The sequence below is a fragment of the Lycorma delicatula genome, chromosome 1 (assembly GCF_047948215.1).
Source record: "Lycorma delicatula isolate Av1 chromosome 1, ASM4794821v1, whole genome shotgun sequence".
In the NCBI taxonomy this organism is placed as follows: domain Eukaryota; kingdom Metazoa; phylum Arthropoda; class Insecta; order Hemiptera; family Fulgoridae; genus Lycorma; species Lycorma delicatula.
This window is the reverse complement of record NC_134455.1, coordinates 211,912,451-211,933,143: the sequence shown is the minus strand read 5'-3', so window position 1 is coordinate 211,933,143 and position 20,693 is coordinate 211,912,451. Positions and strand designations below refer to the sequence as shown.

General features: G+C 29.9%; 1 protein-coding gene across 3 annotated transcripts in view; it reads left to right on the top strand.

Annotated features, from left to right (window-relative positions):
• Window positions 1-12,336, top strand: part of Rae1 (ribonucleic acid export 1) — a 53,781-nt gene extending 41,445 nt beyond the window's left edge. For 2 of the 3 annotated variants that reach the window (XM_075371496.1, XM_075371505.1), the window contains exons 7-9: window positions 5,367-5,497; window positions 8,121-8,315; window positions 11,939-12,336. In XM_075371496.1, the coding sequence (XP_075227611.1) occupies window positions 5,367-5,497; window positions 8,121-8,315; window positions 11,939-12,025 (413 nt within the window). In that variant the 3' untranslated portion in view covers window positions 12,026-12,336. The remainder of the gene's footprint in view (window positions 1-5,366; window positions 5,498-8,120; window positions 8,316-11,938) is intronic. The other variant, XM_075371488.1, reaches the window with a different exon arrangement.
• Window positions 12,337-20,693: the final 8,357 nt, after the last annotated feature.

Here is a 20,693-nt window from a genome sequence, read left to right as displayed (position 1 = left end):
AACGAACCCCTCAAGCTACCGCCCTATTTTATTAACAAGCGTTTTGTGTAAAATAATGGAGAGAATGGTAAACCGCAGACTTACGTGTTACTTGGAGAAACACGGCTTTCTATCTCCAGAACAGTGTGGTTTTCGACAAGGACGATCTTCTATTGACCATTTAGTGTCACTAGAAACAGCCATACAAAACGCTTTCCTAAATCGGCAGCACCTCGTCGCTATCTTCTTCGATATAAAAAAGGCGTATGACACAGCCTGGCGACGTGGTATTCTTAACACTCTCAAAGAATGGAAAACCAAGGGCAATATGCTTGCTTTTATCCGGGGATTCTTAAATCACCGAACGGCTCGTGTTCGTGTGGATGATTCGCTCTCAGATAGTGTCATCTTGGAGAATGGAGTGCCCCAAGGTAGTGTATTAAGTGCCACCTTATTTTCTGTAGCCATAAACGATATTACCAAATGTGTGCAGGCTCCTGTCTCATGCTCTCTATTTGCTGACGACTTTGCTATCTACATTGCAAGCCGTTCAGCACCTACAGCAGAGAGACTACTGCAGAACACTATATCTCACCTTGAAGCTTGGTCCAGGATTACTGGTTTCACATTTTCATCCGAAAAAACAAAATGTGTAGTTTTTTCTCGGCTGCGAAACCCTTCTATTCCGCAAATATTTCTGAACGGAGAGACTATTACTATCTCTACTTACGTCAAGTTTTTAGGTTTATTTTTTGATAAACGTCTTACTTGGGTCAAACATTTAAAAGAATTGAAAACAAAATGTTCCAAACTTGTAGATATGATGCGAGTCCTACTAACACCAACTGGGGAGCCGATAGATCATGTATGATACGTTTTTACTATTCCTTTGTTCGCTCCCGTTTAGATTATGGTTGTGTCGCCTACTCTTCAGCTCGTCAAACCGTGCTTAAAATGCTGGATAGTGTACATCATGCTTTCCTTCGGCTTGCCACAGGCGTGTTTAGATCAAGTCCTGTCGCAAGCTTACTTGTAGACTGTGGTGAACCATCACTTTGGGATAGATGAGACCAGCTCTTATTATCTTATTTTGCTCGTCTCAGAGGACAGCCAAATCACCCGGTTCTTGACTCGGTCTTTAGAAATCCTAATCTAGGAAAGTATGAGGACCATCCACGTCGTACTGCACCTGTAGGTGTCCGTACCTGGCGTCTGCTGCAGCATATAAATGTTGACACACCGTCATTCTTTCCTATGTATCCTTGCTCATATCCTCCATGGAGAATAAACCTCATAAATTTTAATTTTGACCTGACTACATACAATAAACAATCAACACCATCTATTGTCTTTCAGCAAATGTTTCAGTGTGTTCTCTCCAAGATGAAACCAGACGCGGTTGTATACACTGATGGATCGAAACAAAACGATACAGTTGGGTGTGCATTTGTTGTCAATGAGAGAACTTATATGTTTGGTCTACCCGGTATTACGAGTGTGTTTACCGCTGAACTATATGCTATAAATAAGGCTCTAAACATCATTAACCCTAAATATAGAAAAATTCTTATTTGCAGTGACTCGTGTAGTGCTCTCCAAGCCTTAAAAAACTTTTATTCTAAACATCCTATCGTCATTGAAATTTACAACACAATCGCTGAGTTGAATAATCGCAACACAGAATTAAGTTTTTGCTGGGTCCCTAGCCACGTAGGGATTCCAGGTAATGAACATGCAGATTCCGCTGCCAAAGAAGCATGCAACCAGCCTCCTTTCACCACCCGAGTTGCTACTTCTGATTTCATTAATTATGTAAAACAATTATTAAGAGCAAGGTGGCAAGGTGATTGGACGGCTACCATTGATAATAAACTCCGTCAGATTAAAGATTCTGTGTTACCATGGGACTCCTCATACAGAAAACCCCAGCGTGAGGGAGTAGTTCTCTGTCGATTGCGGATAGGACACACGAGAGGACAACCACCTCTATGCGCACGATGCAACAGCCGCGTGACTGTGCGCCACATACTCGTGGACTGCATATGTTATGCGGCATTGCGTCGTAAATTTAAACTACCCAGAAACATCCGTGGTATCTTGTGTAATGATAAAGAGGTTTTAAACCGGATGTTTCTGTTTTTGCGTAGTATAGGGTTAATACAAAAAATTTAATTACTCTAGTCCTATGTATTGTTTTTGTTATCCGAGTAGCGAGCCTTTTACACTCCCTATCGGAATTTTGTTTTATATATATATATTCATATTTTGTTGTTTTTTTTATGTTTTTTAAATTCGTCTGTGATATTAGTTGTAAGTTTTATCTCTTTTTTTATTTTTAAGTTTTATTTAGTTTTAATATGATAGTTTTTAACGTAGTTTTAAGTTACATGTTAGTGTTTTTGTTATCCGAGAATGGGCCTTTTACACCCATTCCGGATTTTGCTTCCTGTGATAGTAGTTTTAAGTTTTAATTACTTTTACTTTTACTTTTATTTATTTATTTATTTTCCGGGCGATGATAACGACCAATCGTTTTTCGCCCTAAAAAAAAAAAAAAAAAAAAAAAAAATATTCCATTTTAAGAAGTCCATACAACTATATGTAAATAAAGAAAATAACAAATTACAAATATAATTAAATAATAACTTGAAGAAAGATTACCAGTCAAATATGGGATATGATAGACAGGAAAACCAGGAATTGAAAAATGATGTCTAATTATTACAAACTAAATAATAAAGGAAAATGTCGGCAGAATATTCAAAAGAAAAATGACTTACGGTTGGATATAAACCTTGGATCCAAGTGGCTGACTGCATTAAGTTGACAAAGACATCCTCCAGTAAATATGCCCAACACAGACCTCAGGATGATAAAAATTGATGAGTGTAGTTGTTTATCTTGAAGAGTTAAATTCTTGTGACATGAAATTATTAAATTTCTTTTTTTTGTGTTTGACGTAGCACAAAGCATAGAAGTTGGTAATATTTCACTTTGAAAGTTTAAGCTTTTTGTTTAAAACCAAGTTGTAAAGTATTTATATTGAACACGTTTAATTAATGAAATGTTCAGTTCAATGAAATAACACAGTTTAATAGTTTATAGCACATGAATATTACGTTGGGGTCACCAAAAAATGTTTGTTTAATTAGGAAGGTGAAAATAAGCTTACGCTACGTTTAAATATCGTTTAATAAGTTTATAATTTAATACAAAGATTCTTGAAAACAACACATTTAATTTAATATATGATACATAGAATGTTTAATGAGTTTCACAATATTAATCATGAATCGTGAGATGCAATAATTAGAAAACATGAGAAATACATTTTATTGTTTTCAGATCAACCTGCAGTAGGCTACTGTAAAAATGCTGAAATTGCCCAAAGTCTTGTATATACAAGACACCTAACCAAGCAGTGGCAGCTGTGAAAGTAGGAATGTCGAAGAAACAAGCTGTGTGGGAATTCAGAGTCCCAAAGGCTACTTTACAATTTTGGCTTTCTAAGAAATTTAAGAAGGTATCGCTGGGGCCACCACCTGTATTATTAGCTGACGAAGAAAATCTTCATGTCAAATGAATAGATGTTTCTGCTAGAAAGGGCCAAACCCTGCGATCAGAAGATTTGAAGTTAAGTGTAGAAGAGATGTTGGACAAAACAAATCGCCCTAACCCTTTTACCAATAATAAACCTGGTGATGGCTGGTACTGGGTCTTTCTACATCATCACCTACGAATATCTTTGCGAACCCCAGAGGAAGTTACCAGAGCTAGCGCCTGAGCGCTAGAGACTCCTATGTTGTTTCCTCAAAGGAACAAGATGGAAAAATAAAGGCTGAAAAAAACAAGATAAAAAAAAACTTAAAGAGAAAGAAGAAAAGAAAAAAAGGAGGGAAGAGAATAAAGTAAAAGACGCTGAAGCTCAAAGACTTAAGGGACCAAAAAAATTAAAGAGATTGTGAGTGATATTTTCAGATAGCTCTGAATCGAGTGTTCAGGTGTCTTTGGGTAAAAGTGAGTGGGAAGAACCATCGGAAAATGAGGACTCTGAGGACTATGGTTGGATACCACTATAAAGGAATGTTGATGAGTACATGGTGACAAAATATAACAATAAATTTTTCCCAGAAAAATTATAGTGTTAGTGAAACTGAGGCTATAGTCTCATCCATGGTGAAATGTGGGCGATTGTGAAAGTGGCCAGAGATTCAGTTGTGTCTCATATTAACAAACCAAAAAAAGTTAGCAAAACCAGGAACGTGTATTCAGTTACAGAATTGGAGTCGGTCTGGCACTGAGTTGATGTTTTTCTAGTCAATTCAAATTTTGTAGAATTATTTACTCATTTAATTTAAGTTTTCCTTTCATTTCACCTATTTCTCTTTTATATTAATTTTTCTATCATTTGTGTATAGCCTACTCATGTTTGTTATGTCCACAATTTAATGTTTGCAATCGTAGGAATTTATTTATTTAAATTTCTAAATATGTTTAAATATGAACTAAATATTAAATTAATGTTCATTAAACTTTTGTTTTTTAATTTCAAAGTATTATTAATGATGTCCTCCTGCATAGAAACTGCTTAAACAGCTGTTTAGGGTGCTCTTTAATAAGAATGTCTCCTCGACCAAGCGGGCCAATGACTGTGGGAAGACTGTGCCAATAACTAATCACCAAGGAGGCCAATATGTTCTGAAAAATTTGTCTAAACTTTGTCTTTTTCGAAAAATGGTTCTACAAGTTTGCATTTTTAATGTTGTTTTAGAATGACTATAGTTTTAAAATGCTTATATCAAATCTTGAAGTAAATTGTCTTGTGGGGCCCTCAGAAATCAAGTAAATAACAAGTAAGGTTTGCTTAGGTGGGCCAATAGCTATGCATGTTATCCTATAACATTTATCAGCAAACTCAAACATATGTTTAAAAGTTTGTTAGATTTCATATAAGGGAATGATCAAGTGCATTCTGCACATATGTAAACTGCTGTTTAATACTGTAACATTAGTAGACTATAGGCAATAATCAACTGTCATTTAGAATAACAAATACTTCAGCTTTCAGAAATTGTTATAGCTTAGTGTAATGCAGTAACCTGAAGTTTTAAGGGGGTGTATTTTCCTGTCAATAATATTCATATCTTTTGTACTTGTATCAATGTTTCTACTGCTTTGATGTTATTTATTGTAAAGCAAAGTGTACAAAGGGATTAACAAGTAACCAGTAGTTTAACTAATTTTATATTACAAAAATGTGTACATTTAAAATTATAATTAAGTTATTTTTTTTTTTACTATTTTTTTTTTAACTAAGCTTAAGTAGAATTTTACTATTTTCAAGAATTTAGAAATGATATTTTTTACTTAGGATTTTGTCTGTTCAGGTTACGCACTGGGTAGTGTTGAAGGAAGAGTGGCTATACAGTATGTTAATACTCAGAATCCGAAGGATAATTTCACATTCAAATGCCATAGATCTAATGGAGCTCCAGGTGGATATCAGGATATATATGCTGTAAGAAACTTTGCTGTTCATTGAAAATTTTAGAACGAATCTTCTTGTAATGACTTTTAACTGCTTTTTCATTTTAATTGAATAATACATTTTTATTCATTTTTTTTAATACGATCTTGGACATATGTTTACATTGAAGTCAATTTCGCAAGATTCTAAATCGTAAAGAAGGGCTGCACATTTATAAAGAGAATAAAAATAATGTTTTAGGAGTAAATCTGTGTGACTAGGGTAAATCTGAAAATTTAAACAGTTGAACAAAAAATTTAAAAGTAGAACTAAATTTAAATTAACAGTTGAACCAAGCAAAATAATTTATTATACCAGGTAAAGGATTCATAAAAATTGAGTCCTCACTATGTGACTTTATAAAGACAATAGTGGTAAAAAGTATGTTTATTAAGTTATAGCAGTCATTACAAAAGACGGTTTAGTTAGTTCTACCACACTTTGACAATGAAAATATGTTGATAAAATTTTACCTCAGGAGAACAGGGAAATAATTTTGGGATTGATTCTGGTGCTTGAAATAAGGAAAAACGTTCATGCAAACATATGTTTAAGAATTCTGTTTAATAAGAGTTACAACTACCAGAAACTTTTGCCCTGATTTTAGTTCTCCGATGAAATGAGGTCATACTGAAATTTTCAAGGTTATCTTCATGTTTTTTGATCTGAAAAATGTAATAAAACAGGTTCCAAAATTGTATCTGTGTAGTTTTCATGATATCCATGTAAATCAGAAAATTCAATGACAAAAAACACATTTTTAGGCTTGACTTTGTTTTAGACTTTGTTAGAGGACTAATAAATATGTAAATATTATTATCAAAACTTGTAGAGAATTTAATTCTGAGAAAATTGATGTAATAAAGTCCATAAAAAAAGAAGAAAAAATCCACTTTTAATTATTAAAAACAAATAACCCTTGTATATTTTTATTATATTGTCATGAGACTGTTAGACATTACATATTAGCCTTTATAAGCTGTATAATAAATAAAAGATTGCAGTTGGTCAATTGATTGTTTTTTCTCAGATTAGTGTAAATTCTATGTATAAAAAGGTAATAAAGAAAAGTGCATACTTAAAGCAGAAAACTCAAAATAATTGATAAGTTTAACAAACAAAACGTAGTTATCTGAATCTGCTTGTGATTCATTAATAATGATTGAAAATGTTTTGGTTAAATACAGGCATGGAGACAAGATTTTCATCAGAAAATTGTCTTATATTACTATTTAATTTCTTTATTTGCGTATTAAAAGTAGAATAATTTTCTCATTAAATGTTTTTTATATGTACATTAGGGTTTATTTTTAAGACCATTTTGGATTAAAATAATGATTCCAAAAAATGAAAATGTGCATTTTAAAAATGCCTTTCACTTACAGAATTTCAGAGTCATATTCTGATGTCAAAAACACATCAGAATTCAAAAATATTTTCTGATGATGATGATGATGCTAGAAAAACTTCTTTCCATATATTTCTTTTATTTGTTTATTACTTCGCTTAAATATAAGAAGTTATCTAGAAAGTAACATACGAAGGGTATTAAAAAAGATCAAGGACATACTCATAAAATATTTATTACTTTTTAAAATACAAATTTTAATAACCAATATGATATGTGATATGCACCAGTATGATATGCACCAGTCATAGAATAGTGTCATCTGTGATGTAAGCCACATATTGGTGATTAAGTAAAACAAATTACATTGTTGTGTTAGCCAGCAAGGAAGGTTTTTAAGATGCAGGAGCAGGTGATAGTCACCCACTCCATTCATTATTAAAAATCACATCCATCTCTACCGTGGAATTCATTCATTGCATTTTCTCCATAAATGTCACAAATCTGACTATGAATTTCCACCATTCTAATCTATTCAAGAAACTGATTGATCACAAACTGAATTTCACACATGGTCAGTGTTTGTTTTCATAAACATTTTAAACACATACTAAAATTTGTACAGACAAACAACTGAATAAAAAAGAATGGTGTCAATCCCTTCCTAACATATCAGATGACAATATGTAGCTTTTATACAGGTACATAATTTAAAAATATAAACTGTTGAACTATGAAATGAAATATTTATTCCGTTATTGTTTACCGTTTCAGAAAACTTTTTATGATTTATTATTATTAGAGTCCAATATGGTATTGAAAACTGTCTGATTTCCAGTTCTGGAGGTGTATTATTGATATATAATTTATATAATAATTCCCAAAAATTTCACATTAAATTATTAGAAATTCAGATTTCCAGCATTACATGAAAAACATAGGAGATTAGTTTGTAAAAATCATTGTATTACAAAATAATATGATGGTGAAATGAATTATTGTCACAAAACAACAAACAAATGAAGAAAAGAGAAGGTTCATTTTCAAGAATGCTTCACTTTGCCTTGGTACATGTTATGATAAGATGAAGTTTTATGCAAGTTAGTATAATTTTCCTAAATCCTTTAGGAGAAGGATTTTTCAAGGTTCTTAGAACCTACACGATTGTAGTTAACATTATTACAAGTAGAAATATGTATTAAACCATTCACTACTGTTCTGTAAATCATTTGACTATTTACTAGTTAATTGATTTTTTTATTGCAGGTTAATGACATTAAATTCCACCCAGTTCATGGAACTCTAGCAACAGTAGGTTCAGATGGTACATTTAGCTTTTGGGATAAAGATGCACGAACAAAGCTGAAACCTTCAGATCCAATGGAACAGGCCATCACACGTTGCGCCTTCAATCACAATGGACAGATTTTTGCATATGCTGTCAGTTATGACTGGGCCAAGGTAAATTTTTTCCTTACCTAGCACACTCCTTTATAAGCATTTCGTTTGTGATTGGAGTTAATTTTTCCATAATAAATAAAATGACATCTATGATATTAAACTAAAGACATTAAATTTCTTCTGGTTTCTCATTTCAAATGGGATGACTTGTTTATTTGTAAAGTATCATGAAGATGACAACCCTTCAATGATAGCTTAGTTTTAACATATGTTATTGGTGTCCTAATAATTGATGTTTTTTTTAAGTATTCTTGAAAGATATGCAACTCATGCAGTTATTTTAGCTTCTGTAATCTTTAAAAAATACTTTTTTTTTTTTTTCTTTAAATTGATAAGTATAATAATTTTACATTACGTAATTATGCTTCATAACATTGAGATTTAGTTTTTTTTTGTTTTGTGATGAAAAATGCCAGATTTATTACTTAGGAGTTAAGAAATGGTATCCTTTTCCATTAAGTGGCAGCATTTGAATTTTGTTGGGAATAGTGTAAGAAATAGTATAAACATGCCTCTGCATGGGATAGAATGATATAGCAGCATGGCACATCATTACCACAGCTACTTACCATAATTAATTTACAATATTCCATTCCTCAAAAATCATTCATACGAGTTGAAGTTTTCATTCATGGTTGCCATTATTTTTATAAAAATGTAATTTTTATTTGCTGAAATGAATTTACTATAATTGATCAGTCACATTCACATTAACAACATAGCTTTCAATTCTTGCAAAACAAAGATGTTCTACACAATTTACACTTATTTGCTAATGGGAAAAAAATGAAATTATACAATCTAGGTAAAGATGTATTTGAAAAGATTCTTTTTGTATCTTAGAATTTATTTTATTTATTGTTCTGTATTATAGGCCTATATAATATTCTTAGTTCCTCATTTTATTTTATTTTATTTTATGTATGTTTATTTTTATGTAGGTGTATATTGATTATTCTTGTAAGGCTATATTTATTATTAAATAAAGCTAACAATACAAATTGTAAAAAAAAAAATAATAATAAGCAATAACATTGTAATCAATTGAGTACTGAATTATTGTTGCTTTCAAAATCTGGCGCGGCCAGCAGGCCAATCATTGTGATATTGCTGGCAATATGCAACAGTGATCTCATTCCAGCTTATACCAAGAGACACATTTACATATTATTCTTAACAAAAACACAAATGCTGTCACTTAATGGAAAAGACTAAAAAAAAAGTATACATTTGTAAAATTTAGATGCTGGCATTTAGTTCATTAATATTGCATAAAAATTTAATTATTCAATATTGATAATATTTAATTGCATCTCTAGTACTTTCTAAGAAAATTTAATAATGCCAACATCCATGGTTATTAGCTAAGAGTAATAACCCATTCGTCTTTAATCCTGGTAGATTTTGCACAAAACTTCCAGTATGGATTGACCTTTGATGTGGTAAATAATTAATCTGACAGAAAATAACTGTTTTGGAAAATTTATTGCTTGTAACTTTTGTACTATGAATTTATAATTTAATGAGATATATTGATCAGTTAATGATCAGTCAATCATTCAGTTAAGAATTTACCTTATAAATGAATGCTATATCAGATTTCATAATGAAGCACTTTTGTGAAGCAAAGCAGATTTGCATAATGAGGTATCTAATCAATGTTTTATTCAAAAATTTGAAAACAAGATTACATACCAAAAACTATAACAAAAACCACACTTAAAAGCTTAAATATTTTTACTCTGAACTTTAACTGAATTTACTCTTTTCTGTTGGAATAGCCTAGAATGAAACAGTGATTTGTATATTTTTATCTTATTTCTAAAATGTTGGCTATAAATAATTGTTTTATAGTTTCTGTAAAAATACTATCAAATTTTTAATATTATTTCTTTGGTTTTACATCTTTTATATTTTTTGTGGTGTCAATTGATGGCTGTTTAAAAATCGAAATTGCCATCTGGGAATAGATTTGAAAGTGATTTTTTGTAAACAGCCTTGAAGCATAATCTTGTTTACAAAGTTATTATTATATCAACTAATTTGGCTTAGCTCTATTAAATTTTTTAATTAATTGTCTTTATTCAACTTTACACATACCTGCTATTTTTTTTTTGTAGTAGTATACCACAGCAGCAAAAATAATTAATCAGTGGTGGTAGTTTGTAGTAGGCATCCTAGCACATTTTATAGCATTCTTCACTGGTTTTTAATATGCAGCTTTAATGCATCCATTACACTGTACAAAGATATTTGAATGCATTCGTTTCATAAGGGTTTTCATACTTTAAAGCTTAGCAGCAATCTTGCAGCTTAGTTTGAAAATCGATAATCTGTATGGTTGGTCACCTTAAAAAATTTCACAAGTATCCAATAGTGTGCTGTTAGCACCTCTTAATGAGTTCAGGTTACTTCTTTTTGTCTACTAAAGAATAAATGTAATGTTAGTATTGGTGTTGGAAGTTTAATTTTTATTTTGAAATAAAGACTGATTTGATGAATTTATCAATTGTCTTCAGAGAAGTAATGTGTTGTTAGTATGTTGAATATTAAAAACCTGAATAGGGATATGATTAATAGGATATATGGTCTGAAAATAATCCTGATTGAAATAACTGATATCACTTAATTAAACTATACAATTAGTGGTATAAGTGATGTAAGTAGTGAGAAAGTAATAAATAGCCTTCAGTTATTTGGAGATGATAAAAGTTAAAATGACCACAAAAAAAGTTGCTTGTTACTGCTTCTATATGGTTATTTTAATGTCATCTGAAACGTCTGAAAAAATCAGACATGAAATGTGCTTCTGTTATGGTTTATACACAGATAATTATTGCTCCTTTTTGCCATCAAAAATTTTACTTAAATGTGAAACCTCTTTGATAAAAACTAAAAAACGGTCTGTTTTTCTTACACTGGCATGAAAATTGATTTGATTGATCATCATCATACTCTTTGTATTTGGTTCATCCATATCCATGATAATTAAATGATCAGTGTTTGCAATGAAAAAAAGCTGTCTAACAAAACCTTTACCTGTTAATCCAGTGTATCTGCTCACATCTGAATTGATAAAAAAAGTTCCCTCTCCCTGAAAGAAAAAAATCTTCAGAAGTACAAAAGTTATTTTGCAAAATTTATTAATTCTTGTCATTTAATAATTGCCAAAATGGTGCCATTTTGACTACTGTTTGGATACTGAAGACATTCAGACATCTCCTATCATAAAATATTAAGCGTTATATTTAGAGCAATAATTTAGCTAATTTTTAAACCTAATTGTAATTACATAATTTTCATTTTTTGCTTTCTTTGACTCCAGATTAATAATTTTCAACAATAGATGTGTTGTCCTATCAGAATCATTTTGTTTGCATCTTACTTATTTATAAGTACATGCTCTCATAATCCATCCTAATCATAATTTTCCAAAGAGGCATTTAACAGGGGAGAGAGAGAGAGAGAGAAAGAACTATTTAACTGTTGGTAATATAAGAAAATGTATGTTTACTAATATAAGAAAATGTATGTTTACCTGTGATATATTAACTACAGATGTATTTCCCATACATTAAGATTAAAGACGCTCCTTTTCTTTAATAAAATATTTTGTTTTACAGGGACATGAGTTTTATAATCCGATGAAAAAGAACTACATCTTTTTGCGGTCTTGCTTTGAAGAACTAAAACCTAGGACTTCATCTTAAGATACACTTAGAATATGTGAATATTAATAGTACAATCTTTGTACATTCCTTATCATTGTCATTTATTTAAAACCAAACATGAGTGTAAATTGATTGCAAGCGGCTTGCATGCTGTAAAAAATATTTTGTAATATTGATGCTTATTGTTTTATTAGTTAAGTTCTATAATTGTTTTTGCCTTGTTCATTTATATAATTAGTTTTATCAGTTCACTTTAATGTAAAAGCATATGAATAGTAAATGGTGTTATTTTGTTATTTTAGGAACTATTAAAGTTTTTATTATATATAAATTTTTCATTTAGTTTCTTTGAAATTTATATCTTAACAGTACACAACAAAAAAAAATCAGCATCTGGTTAAAAGTAGTTGGGGGTGTTTGAAATTTAAACAAATCATTCCATTGTAAGTGTGGATTAGTAATAATAAAACCATGACTGACAGATTTTTATTTGTATTATCTGTCTCCTAGCACAACCAGGTACAGCACTGATGTAGATAGATCAATTTTTAAAAAAAGAAAAGAATTTAATAAATAAGTTCAATAAATTATAATAATTTTTAATAATATTTGGATGTCCTGCATTTGTCATTTTCATTCAACTCAAAAGTTGTGCAAATTTGAGATTATCATCAGCCCCATCAGACTTATTTGAAGCCAAAATTTGATTTTTTTTTTAAATTAGTTTTCAAAAAATGAAAAATTTAGGGGAAGTATATCACCGTTAATATTATTTATGATAAAACTACTAACATATACCTACATAAAAAAAATATTTCAAATTGTGTATGCCATCCCTGTCTCTTGGAAAAAATTAGCAAAAGTGAAATTTCACAGTTTTTCATGTTCAACTTTATTGGTAATTTTCTCATAGAAAGAAAAGATAGGTAAATAAACCACTGCATCAATCTTTGACCTTGAGAAAATATGAATAAATTGCTTTTTGTTTCATCTTTCCAGGACCAATAGGTTTTTAGTTATGATTTTTCCGTAAACCCTTACAATCACAAAAATAGGTGTACGCACCATAACAAAAATGGCCGCCACTGGTAAACTGCTTAAATAAAAAATTTTAAAAAAAGTAGTTTTAAGGTCCTGAGATATGTAGGAAACAAGTGGGTAAGTTTCAATTTTTTTTTGAATTGGTCAAGCAACCATCCTTGGGTCACTTAATATGGATTGACCCAATAGTCAGTGATCAACTCAATAGTTGATGACTTAGTTAATAAGCTTCTTGACCAAATACTTATGTTTAGCCGTCACATTAGATCAAATTGGTAATAAAATAACCACAAGATTGTTAAATGTTATTAGATGGAGTATAGATGGGAAATGTGGACCATTTCTACAAAGTATGCCAGGAAAATGGTTAACACAGCCAATAAATGAGATACAGAAGTAAAAAATCCAGAGGTCTTTGTGCAATATAAGGTAACATATGAGTGGTTATAGATCATATTGAATAGTACCCTGCATATTTTGTTGATGATTGAGTGCAAAAGTTTGAAGTTAATAGAAAATTATCTTTTCACATTATGGAATCGTCACCAAACCTTTTGTTCTTATTTTTCGTATTCTGTGGCCAGCAATCTGCTTCTTATGATTTTCATTTGCCAATAATTTATAAACATTATCATATGGGCCTGTACCTGAAAAAATATCAATTTATTACCTCCTGGATTTCCTTTATACCTTTTTCTTTATCACAATTACAAGTTTTATAATTCAAAATTTATAGATTTTGTTTTTTTTGTTATATAGAATGAACATAAATAATTCAGTGCATTTTAGGGGTTAATAAAAAATACAAAGCAATGAAGCATGCATTAATTTTTTTCAAATGTTTGTGTAAAAGTTACTGATGACCTTGAACGAACATGCCAGTGCGATATAATGCCATGGGCGATCGTCATTGAGCAGTGGCTACCATGCAGGAGAAAGCAGTGTGCGTGTATATGGTTTCATTATGTTATTACTGCTCATAGACTTTTTCATTTAGAGTATGACCATTATCCTCCTAAATAAAAATTCTATAAATGTTGGTATCAGTAATTTAAGGATACAGGAAGTGTAGTGCAAAAAAACATGCTGGCGTTCCTCCTGTCTCCAAGGAAGTTGTAGATCAAGTAAGATTAACTTTTCAAAGTCTGAATAAATTCAAAGATTTATAGATTTGGAGTCTGGTAAATTCATCATGCAAGTAGAACTGAGAATACTCCATTTCACAATTGTAAAGGTTCTATAGAAGCATGTAAAACTTCATGCATACAAAATTCAGTTGGTCATGCAATTGAAGATGACATTAAACTATGCTGTTATAATTTTGCTGTGAACATTCCTTATAAAGTGAACGAAGATAATGTATTTTTAGAAAAAGTAATTTTCTCTGATAAAGTTACATTCCATATTTCTGGTCACATTAACCATCATGATTGTCAAATTTGGGGTGTCAAGAACCCTCATGCCATTCAACAAACATAACATGAGCCCAAAAATTAATTTTTGGAGTGTGTTGACTGCCTATGAAGCGATGTGACCATTCTTCTTCACTGAGCCAACAGTTACCACTATGCTGATTATGTAGACATATTAAAGGATTATGCTGCTGTACCACAAATTGAACATTGGCATCTCAATGTTTACTTTCAACAAGATGGCATAACACATATTGAGGTTTACATGTTAGGGACTACTTAAATGAACAATTTCCTCAACAATGGATTGGCCTAATCACCTCGATCCCCTGACATTATGCCACTTGATTTCTTTGTTTAGGGGTTTGTCAAAGACAGGATGTATGCAAGCAAAGCTGTTATCACTGAACTAAAAAGAAGAATCAAAAGTATAATTAATAGAATAACTCCAGATATTATTCATAATATGTGGCATAAAATTGAATATTATCTAGACAATTTACACTCCAGAAAAGGTGCTCATATGGAGCTTGTTTGATGTTCATAAGTGTTATAAATAAAACTATTTGAAATGCCCTGTTCAACAAAAGAACGTGTATGTAAGTATGTTGCTTTATTTTTTTATTAACACTTCAAATGCACTGAATAATTTGATCTAGGATCACAGTTGCTGTCTATTAGTACAGATTTTTTGTAGTTTTTAGATTAAGCATCTGAACTTATTTTTAATCTGTATTTTAACATTTGTTGTAAAATGAAATAAAAAGTATTGTTTGTTTTTTAAAATCAGTAAGTACGTAAAGATGAAGTTTAAAGAAACGAATTTTGACATTAAATGATGATATTGTCAAATTTCAGCAACCTTAGAGAAAAACTAATTTTCTTCTGTTTGTTCACTCTCATGTGATGAGAAAATTATCTTGGCATTTTTATGATTAGTATGTATGTATAAATGCGTAGGTCAAATGTAAATCCTTTTTAAAAATTGATGAATTGAAGTAATAAATAAATTATAACGCGAAGAGAATACTCAGAGATCTAAAATAAATAAATTTTCAGGGTAAAGGAATTAGCAAATTCTATTACTGAACAATTTTTTATTTTGTTACAATGATGGGAAAACTATTATTATTACATGAAAGAAAAAGAAACACAGTAATGTAATCAAATCAATACACTTCTCCCTAATCTATTTTCCAACAACTTTTTTAATTTATTAAAGTACCTTTTAATTATTACTATTATTCTCTGAAAAGAACAAGTGTATTCTTGTTACAGCAAAATCCAGATTAAAATCACTGTAGATCAATAATAATTAATTTAATTTGAAGGTAGTTAATTGTACTTTGTAACTGTAAATGCTAATAAAGATTCTTTTATCAATTGAAATATAAGAACTGTGAAGTGGAAAATAAATTATGAAATGACTGATTTACCTGCAACCTGATCAAATTAATTTATTATTTCTGGGTTGCTCTCTAATTACTCTGTGAAATAGTCAGTTTATGTTATAGGATGAATGAACAGGGGTTTTTATGAATTTGAATAGAAAAGAATCTTTAAAAAGTTAATGAACAATTTATTATTGCTAGTATTTTAGTGGTTTGTTTAAAATTATTTTATTGATATTTATGTATATGGGTAATAGACAACCTGTATATTTACATGTTTAGTAAATATCAATAAATTATTACTAATATATAATATAACTTATGGTATTCAATGTATAATTTTCATTTACTCATTTGATGTGCCATAAAAGGTGCTCTTCTGAAACTTGATTGAAGTTATTGTTTTAAACAATACTGCTTGAAATACCATATTCAACAATAAGACGTGCATATCAGTACATTTCTTTGTTATTTTTTTATTAACCTCTAAACTGCGCTGAATAATTTATCATCGCCCTGTATTAATTTTCAATATTTTTTCGTGTAATCACTATTTCAACTTGTTACAGTATTAGACTCGCTTACTTAATATCACATTTGATTGAATTTCTTGCACTTAACCCTAAATAAAATTAATATATATTTACAAATAAGATTAAATATACTGTTTATGTAAAACTCATAGTCTCTTTTAGTGCTAATGAATCAAATTAAAAATAGTTGTTCTTCATAAATATTTATAAAAATATTAGAATTTAATGAAATATATATTTTTTTAAAATTATATTTAGATTTAGATTTTTTTAATTTTTGAATATATTTGCAAATAATTCTTCATACATTAAATATATACTTTAACATCCTTGTAATTAACAGTGTTTTTTATGCATTTTTTGTTTTTATAATTTTTAACAATTACTACAGAAATTACTGTTTTGAGTACTTTAATGTCAAGAAATTTTGTCCAAAAATATGAACATATTTTTCATTTCTATTTTTGCAGTTACCATTTTTATTACTTTTTGTACTATAACTGAATTAATAAAAATTATAGCCGATTTTTATTTTTTTTTAAAATGATTGCATTTAATATAATGTCCTCAGTCTTAAAACGACCATACATATGCATAAATATAAATTCACACACAGTTGATTTTGTAAATTTTGTTTTTTTAGTAAGTTTTAAAAACTTTTTTTTTTTACAAGAAAGTTTTATAAATTAAAATTCATTAATTTTAAAATACTATCATTAGTAAATTCATTAATTTAAAATTACAAAAATTTGATCACTTAAAAAGATAAGTAAATGTTGGAATTTAGATGTACCACCTTATACTGCTAATCAGTTCATTGCAAAAGTTTAGGACACATTTTAACAATAATGGACCCATTAAATGTAAAATTAATAATCTATCATGAGAAAAATGTAAAATTAATAATCTATCATGAGAAACTATGAGGGTCACTCAATAATTAAACAAACATTTTTAATGAAAGAAATGTTTAATGCAGGCAATTTGAAACTTTTGTATGTGTTAGTTGGCAACCTTGTAAAGATTGCTAGTCAGCTCTTCGATTAATATTTACATAAACATAACCTTTAAAGTCTTAGTTACGATGGCATGGACTGAGCAAGATTTTACATATGGATGGAAAAGTTCAAAAGTGGCCAGACTAAATGTAGACACAACTCATTCCATCATTCAAAATAAAACTGAACTACTGTAAGACTTGCAAGGTGGGTTCCCAAACAGCTTACCGCTCATCACAAAGCCGAGAGTTTCGCATTTGGACCTAACTCAAAAATCATTTCCATAACGAAGGTAATGCATTTTTGGGCAGGATTTTAATCTGTGATGAAACTTGGATAAATCTTTTGCTGGAGGACTCCAGCAAAACCAGTCATCAAAGCATATTGTGGAAACATCCTGAATCACCTGTCCGTAAGAAATTCAAAAAGCAACTATTGGCAGTAAGGTCGTGTTAACCATCTTTTGGAATGCCCATTGTCTGATCTTCTGTGATTGTTTGGAGGAGCAACTCGCTATGAACAGCCTATACCACTTGGCCATGATTGAGAACAAACTCAAGCCTGCATTGAAGAGGAGATGTCCGGGATGACAGAAGAAAGGCATGCTTGTTCTTCAAGACAACGATTGACCTCATATGGTACAACTGATGCTGGAAACCACTGGAATAGTGGGTTGGGTGCTCCTACCTCATCCTCTGTACAACCCTGACCTTGCCCCTTAGGATTTTTATTTGTTTGGTCTGATGAAAGAAGCTTTGCATGGCATAAAGTTCATCGACAATAAAGAGGTAAAGAAAAATGTACAAAACTGGCTTTTGTACAAAGTTGGAACAAGTTCAGAAAAGTCGGTGGGGATTACTTGCAAAAGTAGACAAAAAATTGTATTTATTTAATAAACCATTTTTGCTATACAGCTGTATGTCTGTTTAACTATTGACTGACCCTCATAATTATTTCAAAATAGTTTTCACATCAGTATATCTAAATCTTATTAAAACTATCTTACCCACACTATTATAAGTGGTTGTACACTAGTATTGTTATACGTAATTCTCACTTTTTTTTAAACAGATTCTTAATCATTTGTACTTGTATGAAAAATAATAAATGCTTGAGGGAAATAAGACTATAATTTATTTACAAAACTTTTTATTTACATTAATTATGCATAATTTACATAAATTCAAATACAATATAAGTAGAAACTCCCAAAGTGTTATTGGTAGGGGATAAAACTAAAAGTGCATGATAATTAAACTTCATTCTTGTCTACTGAACAACTTTTGAGTTTTAAAACAGAAAATCCCATATTTTTTGACATATTTTATCTAGTTTGATTTGAACCCTAGAGAGAGTAAAAATGAGGTGCTTTTAACAGTTTATATTTCGGAACTGTACATCTAAGAAATACTAAAAAATGTAATTTGTTTTAAATTGTACTAATCTAGATATTTTCAAATATATTGCTATTTAATTCTGCTTAAAAATGTTTTACTGAAGTCAATGAAACCAAAATCTGGGTTTTTATTTTCCAAGGTTAACTATAACCAGAAATCCGCCCTTCTGATGCAGCGAATGTTTTTGTCAGTAAAATAATTAGATTTTATTCAATAAATATTAATGATAAAACTAACATTTACGGACATATAAATGATTTAGAAACTGATATTATCGTCATATTGAAAATTAAAAATATATGTTTACAGTAGTTAATTTTTGTTAGAGAAAATTAAAGGTTACTCATTTTCAGTAAAATATCTCAATCAATTTTTAAAATTTGAATTTATACAAAAAACCATATTGAAATAAATTTGACAAAATTCTAGTTGTTCTACAACAAACTAAAAATCAAGTATAACAAGTTATAACCTCAGTCCACTAATTGAATTATTTTCTTTTATCCCAGGAAATTCAAATAGAATATTTTAAAACTGTAATTGGTGCTGCCTTTCCCAAAGCAAACTATTAAGATTAGGTAGATAAAATTTAGATCTGGTGCATACAATTTTACATACATGATACAAATTTTTTTTAACATAAAACTATTCAACTATTGAAATTCTACAAAGATTATGAATATCTACCAGTAGGAAATCCAAGTTGTAACCAGAGTTACTCCTGTTACCTTCTGCTGTCCTAGTACATTTAAGGAGAAAATGATCCAGTCTTTTCCAGAATAAGAATTGATCAAGGTGTTACATTGTAAGTGATTTTAAAATGAAATTTAATTAAGATACAATGAAAGAGGAATCTACTATCCTGGTAGATTTATGTAAATTACTTTCAACTTAATGTATGTTGCTGCCTCTCTCATTTCAAATAGAAGACTCCAATTAATTTTCTGCTGTCATGGTAGGTAGATTCATTTGTATAAACTGTTTAAGCTGTACATGTTTCTGCCCAGTTTGACAATATACCTATCAAATATATTTTATGATATTGAAAAAGATTATTTATTAATAGTGTGTAGCACATGTAATTTTTAAGAAATTTGACTCTTAATTGTTACGCCTACATTATACTTATTAATGCAAAATTTTGTCTTTTCAGCAATAATATCACATTAATTTTTTCATGAACTTTGGTCTTACATAAGATTGCGTATATTGCTGTGTAATAATTAGTAGGGTCTAAATTCTTTACTAGCGTGTACTCAGTTGATATTGGTTCATAAAGAAACAGTCACTAATTGTTGGTCTTTAAATTACTGTTTATTGGTTTAATACTACCCTATTTCTACCTATTAACTTATCCTGGGTTTCTTTTGTGTTCTAAAAGCCATTACCAAATTTTGTTTAAATGTATTGAACATGAGAGATTATCTTCAAGTGTCCTCACAATTAAGATATTTTTAGTAAATGTGTTGTAAAAGAGGAAGAGAGGTTATGATGAATTTTATTAAACCTATAAATTTTGCTAGTGAAGACTGTTGTAATATTTAAGTCAAAGTGATGTTCTTTACCTCAGGTGAAATGCCCGTTAACTGAATCTGAAGTAAGAAAAGTTTTTTTTGCAATTTTGGTGGATAGATCATTCATTAATTTGTATTAACTTAATATTTATTGTAGGTGCTGAACTTTTACAGTAATTTGCAAAAAATATGACCTTAGTTCCATACCAACAATTAAACATATATTCTACTTAATAAGTTAGGCCCTAAGACAATAGTATGAGGAATGCGCATACTTGTTTATTCAAATCAAGTATTTTCAATACAGACATTTGCATCCCTATTTACAACTGATCTAATGGGTGATCAATCCATTGAAGGGTCGTTTATCAGAAAAAAGATCACTAAATAAGAACAAAGAAATGTTTTTTAAAGATTATAA